This window comes from Rhipicephalus sanguineus, chromosome 5 (genome assembly GCF_013339695.2).
Source record: "Rhipicephalus sanguineus isolate Rsan-2018 chromosome 5, BIME_Rsan_1.4, whole genome shotgun sequence".
NCBI classification, from domain to species: domain Eukaryota; kingdom Metazoa; phylum Arthropoda; class Arachnida; order Ixodida; family Ixodidae; genus Rhipicephalus; species Rhipicephalus sanguineus.
Window position 1 is genome coordinate 179587150 of NC_051180.1, and position 18343 is coordinate 179605492.

Below are 18343 nucleotides of genomic sequence, written 5' to 3' on the forward strand. Positions count from 1 at the left end.
TTGTTGTCTTGTGCACTTAGTCCGTCTTCCAGACCAATATCATCGTCCGAAATTTCGGGAAGCTCATCATCAAGATCTTCCAGCATGACACTGTCATTAGATGGCTCACTGGAGGTTGCCTGCAGGGAAACAAAAGATAAAAACAAAACAGGAGTGAGCCAATAGTCTGGCACAGTGAATTTTGGTTCAGTCATGCATGGGAGCAGTCAAGACCTATAAACAAGACACTCAAATTACAAGTATGACAACTGGTATGTGCAGATGCTCAAAATAACCAGGCCATGAGGTGGCGAATCTGATACAAAGAATGTTGACAGATTTGACAGGACAAGCACTAGTTCTGTCGTACCATGCATTCAGTCTCTTTTAGCACTACAATCACAATGCCGTGAAGTATTCAACAACTCGCCCAGCATAAAACATGTAAAACAGTGGTGACATGCTTGGTATGTGCGTGTGTCTACAGCAAAAGCTTGTTGGCTCGAATTTCATGGGACCGGAGAAACCGTCTGAACTAATCGAATGCCGTATTACCGAAAGTGTCAAGAAATGAGTGTTTCATCAATAGCGCATTCGTTTGTGGTTTTCCGAGTTTTTTCGTGCGCGTCCAAAATTACAGTATGCTATTCTAACTAGCCCACGAATAAGCACTCCTGACTTGAAGAACAAGACCACGTAGATGAGAAGAGTCGCTCGTGCTGTTCGCCTGTGTGGCTCGTTTATTCTTTCTTTGTAAAAACATTTTTGTGTGATCAACGATGACCAAATACAAGATTAACGACCCGCCGCGGTGAATCAGTGGTTACGGTGCTCTGCTGCTGACCCGAAGGTCGTGGGTCCGATTCCGGTCGCATTTCGGCGGACGCAAAATGGTAGAGGCCGGTGTACTGTGCGATGTGAGTGCACGTTAAAGAACACCAGATGGTCGAAATTTCTGGAGACACCCCCCCTCTCCCTCCAAACGCGTACACACCTCCAAGCCTAGAGACTGGTTGGCCGTACAGCGCGGCACAGGCGATCGAGGGACTAAAAAATTGGTGCACACTTATCCCACGTCCAGTCTCGTCTGCGCTGCACGTTCAACCAAATATATTAGCTTACCAACTCGCCCAAATTACCGTGATAAACCAGGAAACTTTCATACCAGTTTAGAGGAACCGCTACCGTCCAGCAAGTTTCATGAGCGGCGAAGACGTTAGAGCAATAACGACATGAAGAGGGGCCAAATATAACAGTACACAAAGCGTGCACAGACAAGGTAAAAAAACAGCGTAGTTCGGGCCCAGAAGATAACGGTACTACACGGCGAAACACCGTGGTGCCGTGTTACGTACGCTAGAAAACGCAGCATAACTCACCGTTGATGCAGCAGGCGGTTGTTGCTTTCGCTGGCTCCACACAGTCTGTCGGGGTACCTTGTGCGACGACGAACCCGGTTCCAAGTAGCAGCGATAACGACGTTTCGGAGGCATGGCGTCGGTATACAGCAGAAAGTCCGAAGCGCCTTCACATACTATCCTACAGGCCTGCTGCTGAAATCACGTAACGATATACGTGACGGCCACAAAAAACCTATAGTATGTATGGTTGCATGTTAGGATAGCCCCCATTTCAATAAGGCAATAACTTGAGCCACCAAGTTTTTTTAGTGACTGCATTTACAATCGGAGCTGTCTACACGTAATCGACCATGCAATCTGCTCTTATCGTACCACGAACCGCAAGATGCCGGCTCCTCTCTGCCTTGTTTTAATTAATGTTTTTAGTTGCGAAACTCCCCGTTGATCCTATGTATTGGAACTTGTGTTCGCTATTGGCCAAAATTTAGAGTTAACTAGTTTTTGCGTCATCTGTCGGCGAAAAACATAACTAATAAACGCTTGCAGCAATGTTAGCATTGCGTTGAGCAGCTTGCAAAGAACACACCCAGGGGTAATGCTGCAGAAATTTTGTTGTGTATTGCTGCTCCTAAATGACCCGACAGTTTGTAGTTCCCTTCCTCCACTTCCTTCGCAAAGTTGGTACGGGTTTGGGCATGGAGTTTCATGCAATAATGAAACTCTATGGGTTTTGGACTTAGAACACAGTTTCCTAATTGGTGTGTGAAGAAACTCTGGTTTTATTTTATATTGACACATAGATATATGAATGTAAACAGGAGTGGACATATGTAGGTAAAAATAACCTCTCTGTTTGGGCGGCAGCGCCCGCCACCTAGCCGTAACTTGCCTTTTTTTTCATTTTGTAGTTTTAACAAATGTATGAACCAATAAATTGTTTAATATGTACTAATTGACTAGTTGATGAGCCATGATATTTGATGAAGTAGCGCACAAACGACACAATAACACACACATATCCGCAGATACAGTCTAGAGCTTGTGTTTGGGTCGTTTTAGATATGCGTGATTGTGTCATTTGTGTGCTATTTCAACAAATATCAATAAATAGTTAATTCTGAAGACATCCACCGTTTCTTTCATGGGCTATGTATACCTATAGTTTTCCGCCACCAACTTTCTAGCCTTTTCTTGGTGCAGATTCCTTTACATGCGCGATTACATGCAGATGGCATGCTTACACTTCAGATGACATGCTTTTTCTCTGTGTAAATAATGCACGCGTATACACTAGGTTATTAATAAAATACGATAATGCACATGATAAAATTTACGCATGATCGTTGAATATCGATGACGTGTTCTTGATATTTCGTAAACACTTCGATGAATTTCTGAGCTAATAAGTGCCACGTGTAGCGCAGTCAGAAGTGTGGTGTTTGAGGTGATATACATTTGCCATCGGCTTGAAACTCGTTACATTTTGTGTATGTATACATTACATGTACTCGCGCACATGCAAACACGTGCATGCTTTGATGATGCTCTAGTTGTACTGCCAGGTATACTTCAAAAACAAAGTTACTAGCCCTGGCCGCTTATACAGATTGACGATATATGCATATGCTTTTTCTCTGTGTAAATAAATAACGCACGCGTATACACTATAGGTTATTAATAAAATACAATACTACACATGATGAAATTGACGCATGATCGCTGAATATCGATGACGTGTTCTTGATATTTCGTAAAGGCTTCGATGAATTTCTGGCCACGTGTAGCGCAGTCAGAAGTGTGGTGTTTGAGGTGATATACATTTGCCATCGGCTTGAAACTCGTTATATTTTGTGTATATATGTATGTACTCGCGCACATGCAAACACGTGGATGCTTTGATGATGCCCTAGTTGTACTGCCTGGTATATTTCAAAAACAAAGTTACTAGCCCCGGCCGCTTACAGATGCTTTTTCTCTGTGTAAATAAATAATGCACGCGTATACACTATAGGACAATACTACACATGGTGAAATTGACGCATGATCGCTGAATATCGATGACGTGTTCTAGATATTTCGTAAAGACTTCGATGAATTTCTGCGCTAAATTATTTACCACGTGCACAGACCATTAGCGCATTCAGGGTTAGGGGTAGTTTGAGGTGATACTTTTGCCATCGGCCTGAAACTCGATCGTTACATTTTGTGTATGTATGCGCACATGCAAACCCGTGCATGCATGCGAACATGCATAAAGAAAAATCAGACCCCCGGCCCGCGCCGAAAAGGATATCTGGCTATAAGCCTAACAGAAATGTACACACGGGTAAACAGCTTCAATTAGGGGCTCATTACCGCTGACAGACGAAATGCTTTTACTTTGTGAGTACGAATGCTGTGTTAATGATCAAATAAGAGATTCATGTTTCCGAATAGAGTGATGCATCCAGTTGTATAGTGATGGGTGATCTTCAATAACATTCCATCACTTCAAGACGTTTTTCTCCAAATAAAACCGCAACACATAACACGGCTGTACTTGGTACTGTTTTCCAGGCTTGTATCGGTGTGTTCAGATCGAGGTATTGCCGATCAAAATGAAGTACTTCGTGTATGTTAAATATCTGACGGACAACGTGAAGAAAGTGACGACGTCAGATCATGTACAGAACCTCAAACCGAGAGACGTCAACGACTTCGCGCCTGGGGACACTTATTCAGTGTACTGGGACGGCGACGACTCTACGAAAGGAGGCTACTACGACGCTGACCTCCTGCATATGACTGGTAAGTTTCAATGCTTGTATAAACCGCATGCTTTGCTTATTTGTGCTCCTCCGATCAGGATACGCACACCTATGTTTGCATTTCTAAGTGGTCGTGTTTTTCCCCATGGCTGCTCAATGTCGACGGGCATGGTTGACCCTGCAGCTACGTGCAGTTTGATAAAGGGTACGGTGCTTACTAACGCTTCTCAGTACCATCAAAAATCCCTACAAACTCGCCCAAGTATCTGTTCTTCTAAACAAGGTGTGTTTTACGCCACGGCGCCGTTGGCTAAAGCGCTACCCTGTCAACATGCAGTACGGCGATTCTTGGTTCGCTCGGATGTCGTCTGCTTTTGCATTCCGCGTGAGAACGTTTTCTAGTGAGAAAACGTTTCTGCACCATTATAAAATAAAACATAGTAATAGAGGTATTGATGAACTCTGATAGTAGTAAAAACACGTAAAAAAACACGTAAATAAAAAAATTAACTAGTCTGCACCTAGTGCCATCTCTCGCCTCTATTGCAACTCACCAACTAAACAACATGGCCGCTGCGCACGTAAGCGTATTGTGGCTAGCGTTGTAACCTTTCGTAGTTCTGTGGTTGAGTTTTTGGACGCCGCACAGCCGCACCCTTGTTTATCACACCAAAGGTAATAGATTGTAAGAATGGGGACAGGAAGAATGACGTTTGGGAGCCGATGCGCTTGTGCTGTAGCCGCTTCACAGGTGCGTCAGTGCCACCTACGCACGACTTGCTATCTACTGCATGGTGTTATGCCTGAAGAAAGAAGCATAGAAACGAAGGGAGTGAACGTGATATTTCTTCGTGCGTGGCCGGAAAGTACTTGATGTCGCCGATGGAGTAGACCCAATAAGGTAAAGAAGCACGCGAAGAGATTTGTTTCGACAGCGTGTGCGCTGCTCGTGCTGCGGTCGCTCCTCGGAATAGCGTCCGTGACCGACATCGACAGCTGCTCGTCCGCATGCCGAGGACGCTGGTGTATACAACTGTTCAAATTTCGAATTTAGTAAACGTGATTCAAAAGTTGCATTTTGCGTATGTATGCGCGCATGCAAACCCGTGCACGAACATGCATAAAGAAAAATCGGATCTCCGCGCCGAAAAAGATTTCTGTGCAAGCCTAACAAATGCATACACGGGTAAACAGCCTCACGGCGAACACGGCTACAGGGCAGCCGTGTTCCATGCAGCGGTACTAAATCAATTTTCAAACTGGGATATCGTACAGGTATGTCTACGTGCGTTGTGACATTCCGTTGTACGCATTGGCTACCTATGGAATCTGACAAGCGAGCATAGTGTGCAGCCGTAAGTTTACCACTTGGAATAACTCAATTGTATTATTGGTGTACCTTGTTTACTGTGTGCGGTCTTGCACTTTTACAAGGCTAACACTAGTGTTGCTGCCTTTACTGAAATCACTTTACCGAAATTTTTGGTCTGGCCTGTCTGAATAACCTTAACTGCACAAATATGCCGCTAGAAAAAAACTGAATTATTTGAAGTCTCTGTTACCATTCTTACCAAAACAGCATAATTCTCAATGCCTCTCAGTAGACGTTTGTGTAGTTTCGTGCACGTGCAGTAAGTCTAATTGTTAAGTGACTTCTGAATAATTGTGGGATGCCAAAAACCAAAAAAGGCCCACAGAGTTCAACCAAAGAGGTAAGGAAAATTTTGTTTGTTTTGAAAGTGTTTTAGGTACATACGGGTTCCTGTTTTGCTGCTGGTTGCAGCAATTTAAATGAATTAAGAATGTGTTAATCTGCCTTGTAGCATAATTCTTTACTGGGCTAGTCATAGGTATTATATGCGGAACACTTTAGAGGCCCGGCTTGTCGTATGTTGTCGTACACTGGGTTATTGAATTGGAAAGTAGGCGCACCAGAAAGCAGTCCTTGGAATCTTGACATATTCAGATGAAACCTGAAAACGTAAACCATTCACCGGGACCCTGCCAAGCGTGTATGTCCATGGTAATCGAGGCCTATGAAAAAGGCAACACTTTCACGAAAGTGGCTGGAGGAACAACGATGCAAAGGGAGGGAGACAATGTGTAAATAAAAAATGCTAGCTTTGGAGCAGGCCGGACAGTCTCCTCCAGAAGAAGAGACTGAATGGGTCTCGAAACGTAAGGACAGTTTTAGAACTATAAACCAAACTTGGCTGGACAGTTTTCTTTCTTATGATTTTGCCCAGCCATATTTCTGCTGAATGTTTACCTTTAAATGTTTTATTATATGCTAGAATGTTACGACTGGAGGCAGTTTCTATTTCAAAGAGCATTTGGGAGGGGGGGGGGGAGAAGAAAGGGGGCGCCGTAATGTGCTGCGCCTGTTCGTGAAAAAATACTGTCGAGTGACTGCGAATACCCGCTAGATCACTGGCCAGTCTACCATATCAGTGCTGCTGTTTCGTCTGCTGTGTTGAGTGCTACGAGTTGCTTGTTTCCGTGATTGTCAAACTAAGTTACTTATCTAGTGTGGCGATTCACGATGGAGCCTGGAGGAGTGTAAAAGTGGTTGGGAAAGCTCAGTTCACTTCGTGAATCTCTCCAATCGCTGTGATTTTGTTTCTCTGTGAGGCTTGGAGCAGCTGCAGTATTGGCTGTGCTGAAACATTTTTGCTTGGTGTAATTTGTAAGGTGGCAGGCTCAGAAGTAATAAAGGGAGCAGTGACATCACAACATTGGTGCACTGTAACTGTGTGTATATGCAACATGCAAGTTGCATTATGTTCGCTTTACTGATGGGTGTCTAGATCAGTCAACACTATGTTCTTAAGTCATACGAATTCCATGTATGCATGTTGGAGCACTGAGACAGTTATCTGTCCACTACGCAGTACGATCTTGGTATTAGAGCTTTTAGTTTGTCTGTTTACATCATAGTACCAGTGAAATACTGAGGTGTATAATTTTTTTTGTCAGCTGCATCACTGTTCTTGTCAAAAAAAAATGGGAGAAAGCAAGAGGAAAGTCAGGGTGGTTGATTTAGTAGCATTTGCTGTCGGGCTAGTTTGTGCATGTTTGCAGTTGCATTGGTGGCGTCAATGCTTGTCTGCATCCCGTGTTCTTCATCCCTGTCCGAGCACTTGCAAGATCAATTCAACTTCAGGGTTTAACCTTAACCTGACGAGCATCTGGCTTACAAAAAGGAAACTAGAACACTGAGTTCTAGTTTCCTGCCAGTGCTGTACACAGTTGGCAGGCAGGTAGGTCTCCACAATCAGCAAGGAGGTAAGTCTCAAATGATGGAAAACTGAGCTTGGTGGGGATTCATGTTAAAGATACAGGGCATGCAAACACGGACACAAGGGACGTCAAGAAACCCTAAACGTCGACTAACAACTGATAAACACTCTGTTCTTGAAAGGAGGCACGGAAGCCTATCTGTGCATGCGTCATGCCTATGGAGTAAGCACACCTATCAGTCCGGCACTTGTGGTGCATTATGGTAGCTGCTTAGACACTTGATTTCTTTTTTATGCAGGTGAATCGATGGTTGGCTCAGGCATGCGCTCCCACTATTATCATTATGCCAGGACTCAACCATTAAACGTGTTCCTTCATTCCTGTGATGGTACAAAATCGCGCGTTCATCAAATTTGGGCGTGCACTTACAATCTCTACAATGTAGATTGTAACAGGAATGAGGAAACTCGTTAAATGGTTTAGGCCTGGCATATTAATAATAGTGGTAGTGCACACGTGAGTCAACCATCGATTGACTTGCATAAGGAAGAAACAAGTGCCTAAATATCTCTCTCCCTCTCGTAGACCACCATGTGTGCCAGATTGATGGGTGCGCCTATTGTATGGGCAAGCGCTGATAGGGTTTCGTGCCTTCTCTCTCTTCTCTCGCCGTGTGTTTCTCCAGTTGTTCGTCAAAGTTTGTGGTGTCTTGACATCTCTGGGTCTTGTGTCCGTGTTTGCACGCTCTGCACCTTGAACAGGTAGGTCTCTGCAATCGGCAAGCACGTAATGCCTCTGCCACACGTGGCAACGTGCACTTTGAGCGAGTGTACTTACGATCACAAAGTGTCATTTTGGCGGTTCACTGCTGGACGAGAAAGCAAAGTGTACTTCGGAAATGATGGCAGTGGCAATTGGCAGATTTGTAGCGCAACATATATTTGTTATTTTTGCGCCCGTGTCTCATCATCAGACCAAGTAGCACCAGTGGCACACGCCGTTGTAAATGACTAGAGAACAACTCTCCTACACATGTGCAAGTGTGCTGGAAATAAACAACGTGACGGACGCAGCCATTGCACAGCATGTGCTGCCGCATCCCCCTAGCAGACATGGCCACAAACTGCCCGAGGGTGAGAGTAGTGAGGTTTTTTTGTGGTATTAGGACTTGTTTTAATACGTAGCAGTATTCCTTATAACAAAAACAATGGTTTAAAAGTAGTATGAACACCGCTTTAGGCAACAGCGTATTTCTGTAAAAGCCACTGGTACTGAGGCTACACACTTCGTCGCAGCCGTCGCAGCGACATGAGGTTGGGGGGACACACTTGCCGGCAAGTGTGCTTTGTAGTGAGTGACACTAAACTTTCTTAAGGAAATATAAGGGCTCGTTTTCTTTGTTAGACACAATGTTAATGAGAACTGACAGACAGACTAGGAGAGTATAGGGGATGTTATTAGAAGTAATTGTAATGTAATTGTGAAGAATAAAAGTGGACGAAAAGATAACTTGCCGTAGGCAGGGACCGAACCTGCGACCTTGTAATAACGCGTCCGATGCTCTACCAACTGAGCTACCACGGCGGCTATCCCCCCGTCCACTTTATGGGGTATGTATGTGCATTTAAACGTTAAAGTGTCATTCAGCGCCGCCTGTTGCCATTGAGGCGAGTGTGGTACACTCATTATTTGCCTGTTGGCGTCACGTAGCACGTGTGACAGCGCGCAAATGACACACGCGGCGAAGTGTACTTGCTCAAAGTGCACTTAAGTTGTCACGTGTGACAGGGGTATCAGTTTCGAATGATGGAAAACTGAGCTTGTTGGTGGGGATTCATGTTAGATACAGGGCATGCAAGCACAGACACAGGTAAGTCACTACAACCAGTAATCACGTAAGTCGCTACAGTTATTATGAAACCGTTAAGCGCACAAAGACGGGAACAAGAAGACGACACACAGAGCGCTCTGTGTGTCGTCTTCTTGTTCCCGTCTTTGTGCGCTTAACGGTTTCATAATGTCAGTGTACCAACTAGCTCGGACCCAGCCTCTTATTCGCTACAGTTGGTAAGCATGTAATACCCCTGTCACACAGGGCAACTTAAGTGCACTTAGAGGGAGTGCACTTCGCCGATAGTGTCATTTGCACGCTGTCACACAGGAACGCTTAGTGACACTCGCTGCAAAGTACACTTGCCGGCAAGTGCGTTCGCCAAACTCACTTCGCTGCGACGAAGTGTCTAGCCTCGGTAGCAGTGGCTTGCAAATAAATACGCTAATGCAAAGCAGGGCGATCATGGTATTTTTAAACCATCGTTCTCGTTATTAGGAATACTGCCATGTATTCAAACAAATCATACTACAACAAAAAACCTCGCTACTCTCGCCCTCGGGCAGTTTGCGGTCACGTCCGCTAGGGGGATGCGGGAGCACATGCCGTGCAATGGCCGCGTCCGTCGCGTTGTTTACTTCCTTGCACATGTGTAGTTCAGTCATTCTTTAGTCATTTGCGATGGCGTGTGCCACGGGTGCCACTTCCACGAAGACAACGTGGTCTGACACAGAGACGCGGGTGCTCATACGCCTTTGGGAGGAGCAAATGAGTGCTGCCAACACACGCTCCAAACGCCCGTCACCACTACGCGTCCCTTCTGCACGGGAGTCCATCATTTTTGTTTTTGATTCATCTTTGATATGACACTGTCTTGTCTTGGCTCGCGATGACCAATGATGTTATGCGGTTGCAATATTTACTTCATTTGCGTGCAAAGTTTATTGTAAATTATGTTCCTGCCTATGATACGCTATTAAACAGCGAGCATTGCCAAAAATGACAAATATATGTTGCGCTACTAAACCGCCAATTGCCAGTGCCATCATTTCCAAAGCACACTTCTCTTTCTCGTGTAGCGGCGCGCCGTCAAAGTGACATTCTGTGAGCGTAAGTGCACTCGCTCAAAATGACACTAAAATTGCCGGTGTGACCGGGGTATAAGTCTTTTTGTGGGCCTCCGGGTAGGCTTTGCTTCATCACGTTAGGCTTCATCATCATGTCGCTACTAGTGTTTGCCATCTTGTACTCATCTTTTGTAACCAAAACAGAACTCATACATTGTTTACGACGTGAGCGCGCACGATGACCTCATCACTTTTTTCAGTTATGATACGAAATTTTCACATACTTCAAAGATAATTAAAACACGTTTTAGGCTGTATCTGTGCTTAGCAATGCCATCTGCACAATGCTATGTTCCCATGAGTGCAACGTAACAGTAAAATCATGTTCAAATTATTGTAATGCCACTCCTTTAAATGCAGTGTACCATAAAGCTTAGGATCATGTGAGTGAAAGGCCATAAGCATATTTAGGCTAAGCTCCCAACTATGCTGAGTTCATAATTGCACATTAGTACTGCACAGTTAAATAAGATGTGAAACAATGCTTTCAGTAATAGTTGACGAAAGGCCACCCACTGAATGAGATCTCTGCATGCTGAAATCGGCATGCAAAATAGTCAAACTGCATTGTCTGTTGGCGAGCCACATAGTATACGTTATATAATGGGTGCCGCAGGATTGCAACATGGTTAAGTTCATGCATCTGTGTATGTTTTCTTGTCATGCTCTATAATATTTTTTGCAGGCATATGTTATGTTGTGGTGATATTTCTGTTATATTGAAGACTAATACTTTCAATTCAATGCTTATTCCAATTTCAGGTCTCGCTAAATGCGAGAAAATTAAGGGTGGTGGGAAAGAGGGCTGCCACTGCAGACCTGGAGCAGTGCCACAGCTGCCGGCACCTGGAGGAGGAGGTGCAAAGGCTCCAGGCAGACAATAGCAAGCTCCGGACGCTTAACATGAGGCTGCAGGAGCAGCTGCTTGACAGGCTCTCGCAAGCAGGTGGCGTCAAATTTTATTTTTAATGTCACACTTTGATACATACTTGGGCGCACATTTAACCACCATGCATACTTGGGCACACATTTAACGACCATGTAGAGGATGCAGTATTTGCCATAGTTATATGTTTTGGGAAAAGTACAGTCATAAAAGAGTTGGCAAAATTATGTGCAAATAACCTTGTGACAGTGCAGCAAAAGTAAGGCAGATGACATTGTACATAGGTCCCTCGTGTGTAAGATTTTTTTTCACCATCTGTATCGAAATTTCACTGACATGCAGAGAGCTGTTTTCATCTCGAGCTGGTTGTTTGCATTTGAAAGATGTGTGCTCTTAGGAGAAAACTGCAGCTTGGGGCCATCTGAGATATTTGTATTAGGAGTGCTTCAACCCCTGCACAAATTTCAGTAATGTTTGCATTATCAACAGATGATATCATACTGGTGTAATGAGAATCTGACAAAAAGCGACTTCCTACTTGTGGAACCGAATCTGTGACCTCCTCCTCCTGCTTTTTGTTTTCTATCCTGTTGCATATGCTTAAGTTGTGGAATGCACTTTGGTGCCTGTATTTTTTTTTCACTTAGCATTACTGTAATTTTTTGCTGTAGATGTTGGGCAGCAGGTCGCAGTTCTGTAGGTGGAGCTACAGTTTCTTTTTATTTTTAAGTCGTAACCGAGTATAGAAAGGTTCGGTTTGGAAAATTGGGAAAGGCTGTCTCAAACAGGCTGCTTTTTGACGACTTTATTGTACATGGCATCGTTACTGTAACTGGATTTATAAACAAAAAGTTGATGCCACAAGTGATGTCTTTTGAAGGTGCCACACGGAAATGTGGGAAAGTCAGGCAAACTTGCTTATGAGCTAAGCCACGTCTTCACAGGCATGCAGGCTACTTGCAGCCCGCCACTGGATGTGGCCGACCAAGATCCATGGAGCCCACCCTGCTCAAGTCTTCAGGAGGACACATATGCACTAGTGGATCTTGGAGGTGTGTGGAATCGGGTTACATGCGCACAATGTATGTAATAAGATGTGAAGAAACAGCACTGGACATCAGACTGTGAACTAACAACCACTGGTTTATTGCTTAGATAGGCAATTTATATGCGCGGGATTATTGGTCAGCTGCCAGCTCGTAATAAGTTCACGTGCTACCTGACGCCAACAAGGCAGAAAAAGAGTGTTCCACACTCGCCGTCATGGATACTGGCGGCGCTGACTGACGCTCCCACGTTTAAATGCACACATATACCCTATAAAGTGGACGGGGGGATGGCCGCCGCGGTAGCTCAGTTGGTAGAGCATCGGACGCGTTATTCGAAGGTCGCAGGTTCGGTCCCTGCCCGCGGCAAGCTATCTTTTCGTCCACTTTTCTTTCTTCACAGTTACCTTACATTTATTACTAAAAACATCCCCTATATTTTCCTTGGCATTATTGTCTGTTAGTTCTCATTAATATTGTGTATAAGAAAGAAAACGAGCCCTTGAAATTAACACTTCTTTCCTTTCTATATATATATATATATATAGAGAGAGAGAGAGAGAGAGAAGAGACACAACTAAGCGGTTGTCTTAATTTTATTTGCCAACGGTTTCGACCGGAGGACCGGTCTTCGTCAGGGCTTATGAGCAAATACTCATTTGCTCATAAGCCCTGACGAAGACCCGTCGTCCGGTCGAAACCTTTGGCAAATAAAATTAAGACAACCGCTTAGTTGTGTCTCTTCTCTTCCCAAGTACGTTTGGCCCATTGGAAAAGCTTCTTCAATATATATATATATATATATATATATATATATATATATATATATATATATATATATATATATATATATATATATATATACAGAAGATCAAAACAAAAAAGAAAAAAAGCAGTAACTGCGCCATCTTGAATGTACGTCTGGTTGTTTACATCACGTGGTTTGATGCTAGTAGTGCCGCCAGTGTAGCCAAAGCCGTAGCACAAAGGCGGTCCGCTATCGCGTGGCGGCAAAATTGCTCTCTGACCGATTTTTTTCATGTCGGCCTCGCGGCAAGGTTTTCCGGCCACTTTTCCGGCGGCGAAGCCAGGGTAATTCTGGTGAGTTTTGCCGCATTCGCTCCCTTCGAGGCCAAGTGTGAACGGGCCTTCCTCCTCCCACAGACAAGCCGCGTTGTGCCGCTTGCGTGCAGCGGTCGTATCGTCCGCCGTGGCTGGGGAAACCATTTGATAACACCGAATGACTGTATTTTATATAATGCAGTCCATACGAAGCAACCTTAAATTCGTATCATCACGAAATTCGCATAAAGCGTAACCGTATCATCGAGATTCTACTGTATAACACTATCTCGGGCCCACCGTCTAGCGTGCCTTGAGGACGACGGCAGCCGGAAGAAAGCAAGCTTAACATTTCACATTGAAGCCGAAACGAAGTAGCATCATATCTCTGTCAGATTGTCAAATGCTTTAAAATATGCGCCATTTAGAATCCGACACGTGGGGCTCGCGTGTTTCAAGAGGAAAAAATGAAGAAAAGGTGGTTACCTGGGGTGACCACTGTGCTGGAAAGAGTTAAGCGAGTATGCGTGTTCTCGTAACTGGCCATCATCGGCCGGTTTGGCCAATGGAGCAACGTCCACACGTAAAAGGAATATTTACCAGAGCATTCCTGCATTCGGCTTAGCTCTTTCTGTGCTTTTTCTCGCACCTATCTTTCTTGCCATCCTTGTTAACTTTGCGGCGCATCATTGCAAGTTTGTTTTTTTTTTTTGCACTGAATACAACGCTTACTCCAATCTTGCCAGCAAAGTGTGTGTGAAGCCTCTTGAACATAACTGCTGTACTTGCATGGGTACTTTCCTTTCATCCTCTTTGTTGCGTGCTGCCCCTCCCCTTGCCAAGCTCGCCAATAGCATTTCTGAAACAGGCACCAGCAATGCCGGAAAGCCAGCATGGCTAAGCCGTTGAGCTGGTGCTCCAAGCTACCTGGTGGTGGCACGAGCGTCAGAGAGTCTCCTGCCTAAAAGCGTCTCTGACCCGCTTGTGCCACCACCAGGTAGCTGTCGTAGCAGGTCTGAGAAGCGTCTCTAGGCAATATATACACAGTATATAATGGTCAAGTGGACGGTCAAGTGGACGCAGTGAACCAGTCATTAGTTTAGCGCCTTTGTCTGTCGTTCTCTCACTGTTCCGTGTCCAGCTGTTTCTTCACGTCTTTATCATGTACCAACCAGCCCAGTTAGGCGCACTCCCACATTGTATGTAGGCAGCTCACAGATATTCTGGGTCCTTTCTGTGCAAAATACACAAATATTGCATAATTTTGTGGGCTGTTGACGTTTGTGACAGTGACAAATATTTTACATGCTATGCTTGCATTTGACGGCACACTTCATTTCGTGCACAGCTGCTCAGTCTGCAGTGCTACCTTAGCTGTCGCTCAGCTGAACAAAGGACCATAGGTACAATGTTGAGCAACCATGGCATGTTATTGCTCTGAAGTATCAGCATGTTATGGGAATGGTTGTGGTTGACTTGTAACAGATGCAGATGTTCCAATATATTAATATTTTCCTAATTCTGTTGCATTTATACTGTCATAATAAATGTAGTAGTATACTATACAGGTGGAACCTTAGTCCTATTGTTAAGCACCCATTGATTATGCGCCAGGAACAGGTTCATCACATTCTGTGGCAGTGCCTGCAGTGCCTGCGGTGCCAACAGCTCCTGCAGCACCGGCCTCTGTGGCCACTGCCTCCGCGGACGTGCCTGCGGTGCCAACAGCTCCTGCAGCACCGGCCTCTGTGGCCACTGCCTCCGTGGACGTGCCTGCGGTGCCAACAGCTCCTGCAGCACCTGCCTCTGTGGCCACTGCCTCCACGGACGTGCCTGCTGAGACTGCTGCCACCGCTGTGGCGAACTGTTCATTTATCAGCGATGGACAGGTGAGATAAGGATTCTTGTACCCACTGCATAGCCTATCATTGTGCACAATTTCAGCTTGCTTATGACCAAACCTGATAAATGTCCAAGTGCTGATTGCCAATTCCTGTGTATAAGAGAATTGCACTCTGGTTGTAAGAATGGAAGTTGTACTACCATCGAATAAAATTAAAGTAATAAGTAAGGTGTCTAGGAAGTACTGTAGGAGCTGGCTTTCCGGGCTATTTTCAGGAGCAAGTAGCTCCTGGAAATAAGTGCACATTCATGCTGCCAACGATGTGGAATCGTGCCAATTACTTAAACCCTGCTACAGTTATAAAAAATACTATCTCAAATCTGTGCCCAGCCTTTGCCAAACTGTGCTCCAGCTTTTCAACAACTAAACGTTTCATAGACCTTCCACCTTCAACTATGACATACGTAAGCTGCTGGCTTCACCAGGTGTGCAGTGATCTTTTACTTCTGCTAGATTGCACTTCCACTGTGATCCTAATTTGTCATAGTTGATGCTTGGTTTTAGTGTGCTTGAAATCTTCAGTGTAGTTTCAATCTCTTAACTGTTCAGCACTTGATTTCTTTAGGGCATTGTGTTGTCTTTCATATGGCAGCTGCAGTCCAACTGCCTTGAATCATCTACAGTAAACTCCCGTGAAGACGAACTCTGTTAAGACGAATTCTTGCTTAAGACGAACAACACTGAAGTGTTTGTTTGGTCTCCCATAGACTCGATGCAAAAAAAAAATCTGCTTAAGACGAACCGCGTAACAGGCCTCTTCTGCTAAGATGAACTCTCGCAGCGACCAACAAAGACGGGGATTCTGTGCAACGAACGAGTCTTGATGGGGGCATTCAGGCGAACAAAAGAAACCAAAATGAAAAGAAAAAAAAACTTCCTGGTGCAAAGACTAAAAGCAAATCAAAAGCAAATTGCGACGTAGAGGGAAAAAGCGAGATAAGTGGAAAAGAAAGGTCAGCGCATAAAGCTAGTACCTCCCTGACCCCTAGCCTCTAGGTGGAGAAAGGGCCAGCTTTATCAGCAAAGAAAGCAACAAAAAGCGTTCGTCCTTTGATATTCTCTTTGCATTCTTCAGTTCCCCAACAGGAGTACAGTAGAGAACAGAAGATTACAAGAGCTTGGCTAGAGGGGAAAATGCAAGGGAAGGGGGCAAAAAAAAAGCCAAATGAAAGTGATAACGGGAACAAAGATTGTACATTATAATCACATGAAACGGAAACCACATATGCGGCACTAGCACTCCCATCAGAGGAGTCAGATGCACCGTCATCGCCGTCACACAATGGCGCCTGAGCATATGTTGTGGTCAGTTTGAGTTGTTTTGCATAGGGCCTGTGCATGTCATATCTGTTCCCAGTGAAATGCAGCAAATTGTGATGCACCATTTTCATTATGAAAGTGCACGACAAAGGAAGGTCATTTTCCACACTAAGTATAGCTGCGTCGTGTCTTTTTTTTGTGTGCCTGAGGCTTGTGATCGTGAGTAGCGTAAACGAAGATGTTCAGCTGCATGTCTTTCAAGAAAAGTTACTGCGAGCTGAAAATAAGAAAATATCCGAACCTCAAAGAAAAGCTTGCAGACTTCATAGGCAACTTGGCATATATTGGTTTTGTCAAGGTAGCGGTATGCAATGGAGGCTTGTCGAAAAGTGATAGCAAAACCAGTAAAACAGCCTCTCTGAAGGTGAACAGCAGAAGAATAAATTTTCCATTCTTTGAAGGAAAATTGTGTTTGTCTCTCCCTTTTTATCTTTTTCTAATCGTCAAAATAGGGTCGTGCTACAGTTTTATTGTTAAAATGTGGTAGCAATTTATTCATGAGCATATTTATTATGAACTCGCGAAATCGAGTACTCGTTAGATTAGTCTACATACTCTACTCGAAAGCATAGTTTTTATCAAGCAGAGCCAAATAAATGCTTTTTCTTGTTCCTTTTCTCCCCATTATAATTATACTTCATTCAGTGTTTTCAAGCAACATATTCGGGCGTACTTGGCATGTTAGCATTTGTTTTTGGGGGCACTTCTGATAAGACCAACTCCTGATAAGACGAACAAATGATCGTGGTCCCTTCGAGTTCGTCTTAAAGGGAGTCTACTGTAATTCTGAACTTCTTTGCCCATGTTTCTGACAATGTCTGCATATAACACTTGCACATGACAGATGGGACAGAGGTAGTTGGGAGAAGTGTCCTGTAGCTAAGTTTTGCTGACAATGATGACTACATAGTGACATAGAGTAGTATTTGTGTTATTTTCCAGCTTGTACTCTGTATATGTCTCTGTTCACATACAGTTTGTAGTTTTCGAAACTCTACTGGTCATTTTTTATCATTGGTATGGATTAATTGATGCTATGTGCTAAAGAAATGTTTTAACATCCACCTGCAGGTTCATCTGGCCAACGGTGTCTTGCTCCAGAGGGCCACTTATGACCAACTGATGGGAGTCCAGAAGGACTCCCATTTTGTTAAAAGGGCCGCCGTCGCAATCTGGTCGTCAGAGGTCCTCGCTCAAAGGAGCTTCACCGGGACCCTGACGAACCGGTTTGTGGTGGAAGGTGGCCAGAAAGCCCCGCAACAGCCACTGACGCCTCACAAAGTAGATGCACTGAGAGGTGAGTGAGGGAGGTTGTGCATTTTTGTAAGGGTGGGAACAGATTAGCAGAAAAACATGTGGAATGTTGTGTTTTCATGAAACACTCATCCCGCACTACGCAGAGAATGGGTGCAGGCACAATTTATTCTTGTTTTAGCCACATGGTGCTTTCAGTCAAGATCGACTGCAGCGGCACTTTCTGCGGTAATTTGAAGTTGGTAGTATACAGTGCTGTCACTGTCTGAGTTTTTACACACAGTGACAGTGTTTACTATGTTCGTCATGTAATCTATTGTTTTCTAAACTGTTTCGAGCTTTGCTACTATATTGTTATGATTCTGAGCTGCAATTCCAATTTGTGGAGCAAATTGCTCTACAAATTGCTCAATTTGCTACAATTGCTACAATTTGCTCTACTGTTATATTCGTTGCTTATTTATGTATTTAATTTGTTAATGAACTCCTTCATTGGTTGTAAATACTGTTGTCATGCCTGTTCTTGTGCTCTAAGGGCATGTAAATGAATTTAATTAATGAAGCTAATTAAATTAGTGTCATCACAG

The 18343-nt window shown here is 44.3% G+C and overlaps 1 protein-coding gene across 1 annotated transcript; it reads left to right on the top strand.

Annotated features, from left to right (window-relative positions):
- Positions 1–9179: 9179 nt before the first annotated feature.
- On the top strand, positions 9180–18071 carry LOC119395124 (uncharacterized). Its single transcript, XM_049416095.1, has 5 exons — positions 9180–9197; positions 11048–11231; positions 12116–12223; positions 14900–15168; positions 17574–18071. The coding sequence occupies exons 1-5, from the start codon at positions 9180–9182 to the stop codon at positions 17805–17807; spliced, it is 813 nt and encodes a 270-aa protein (XP_049272052.1). The 3' UTR covers positions 17808–18071.
- Positions 18072–18343: the final 272 nt, after the last annotated feature.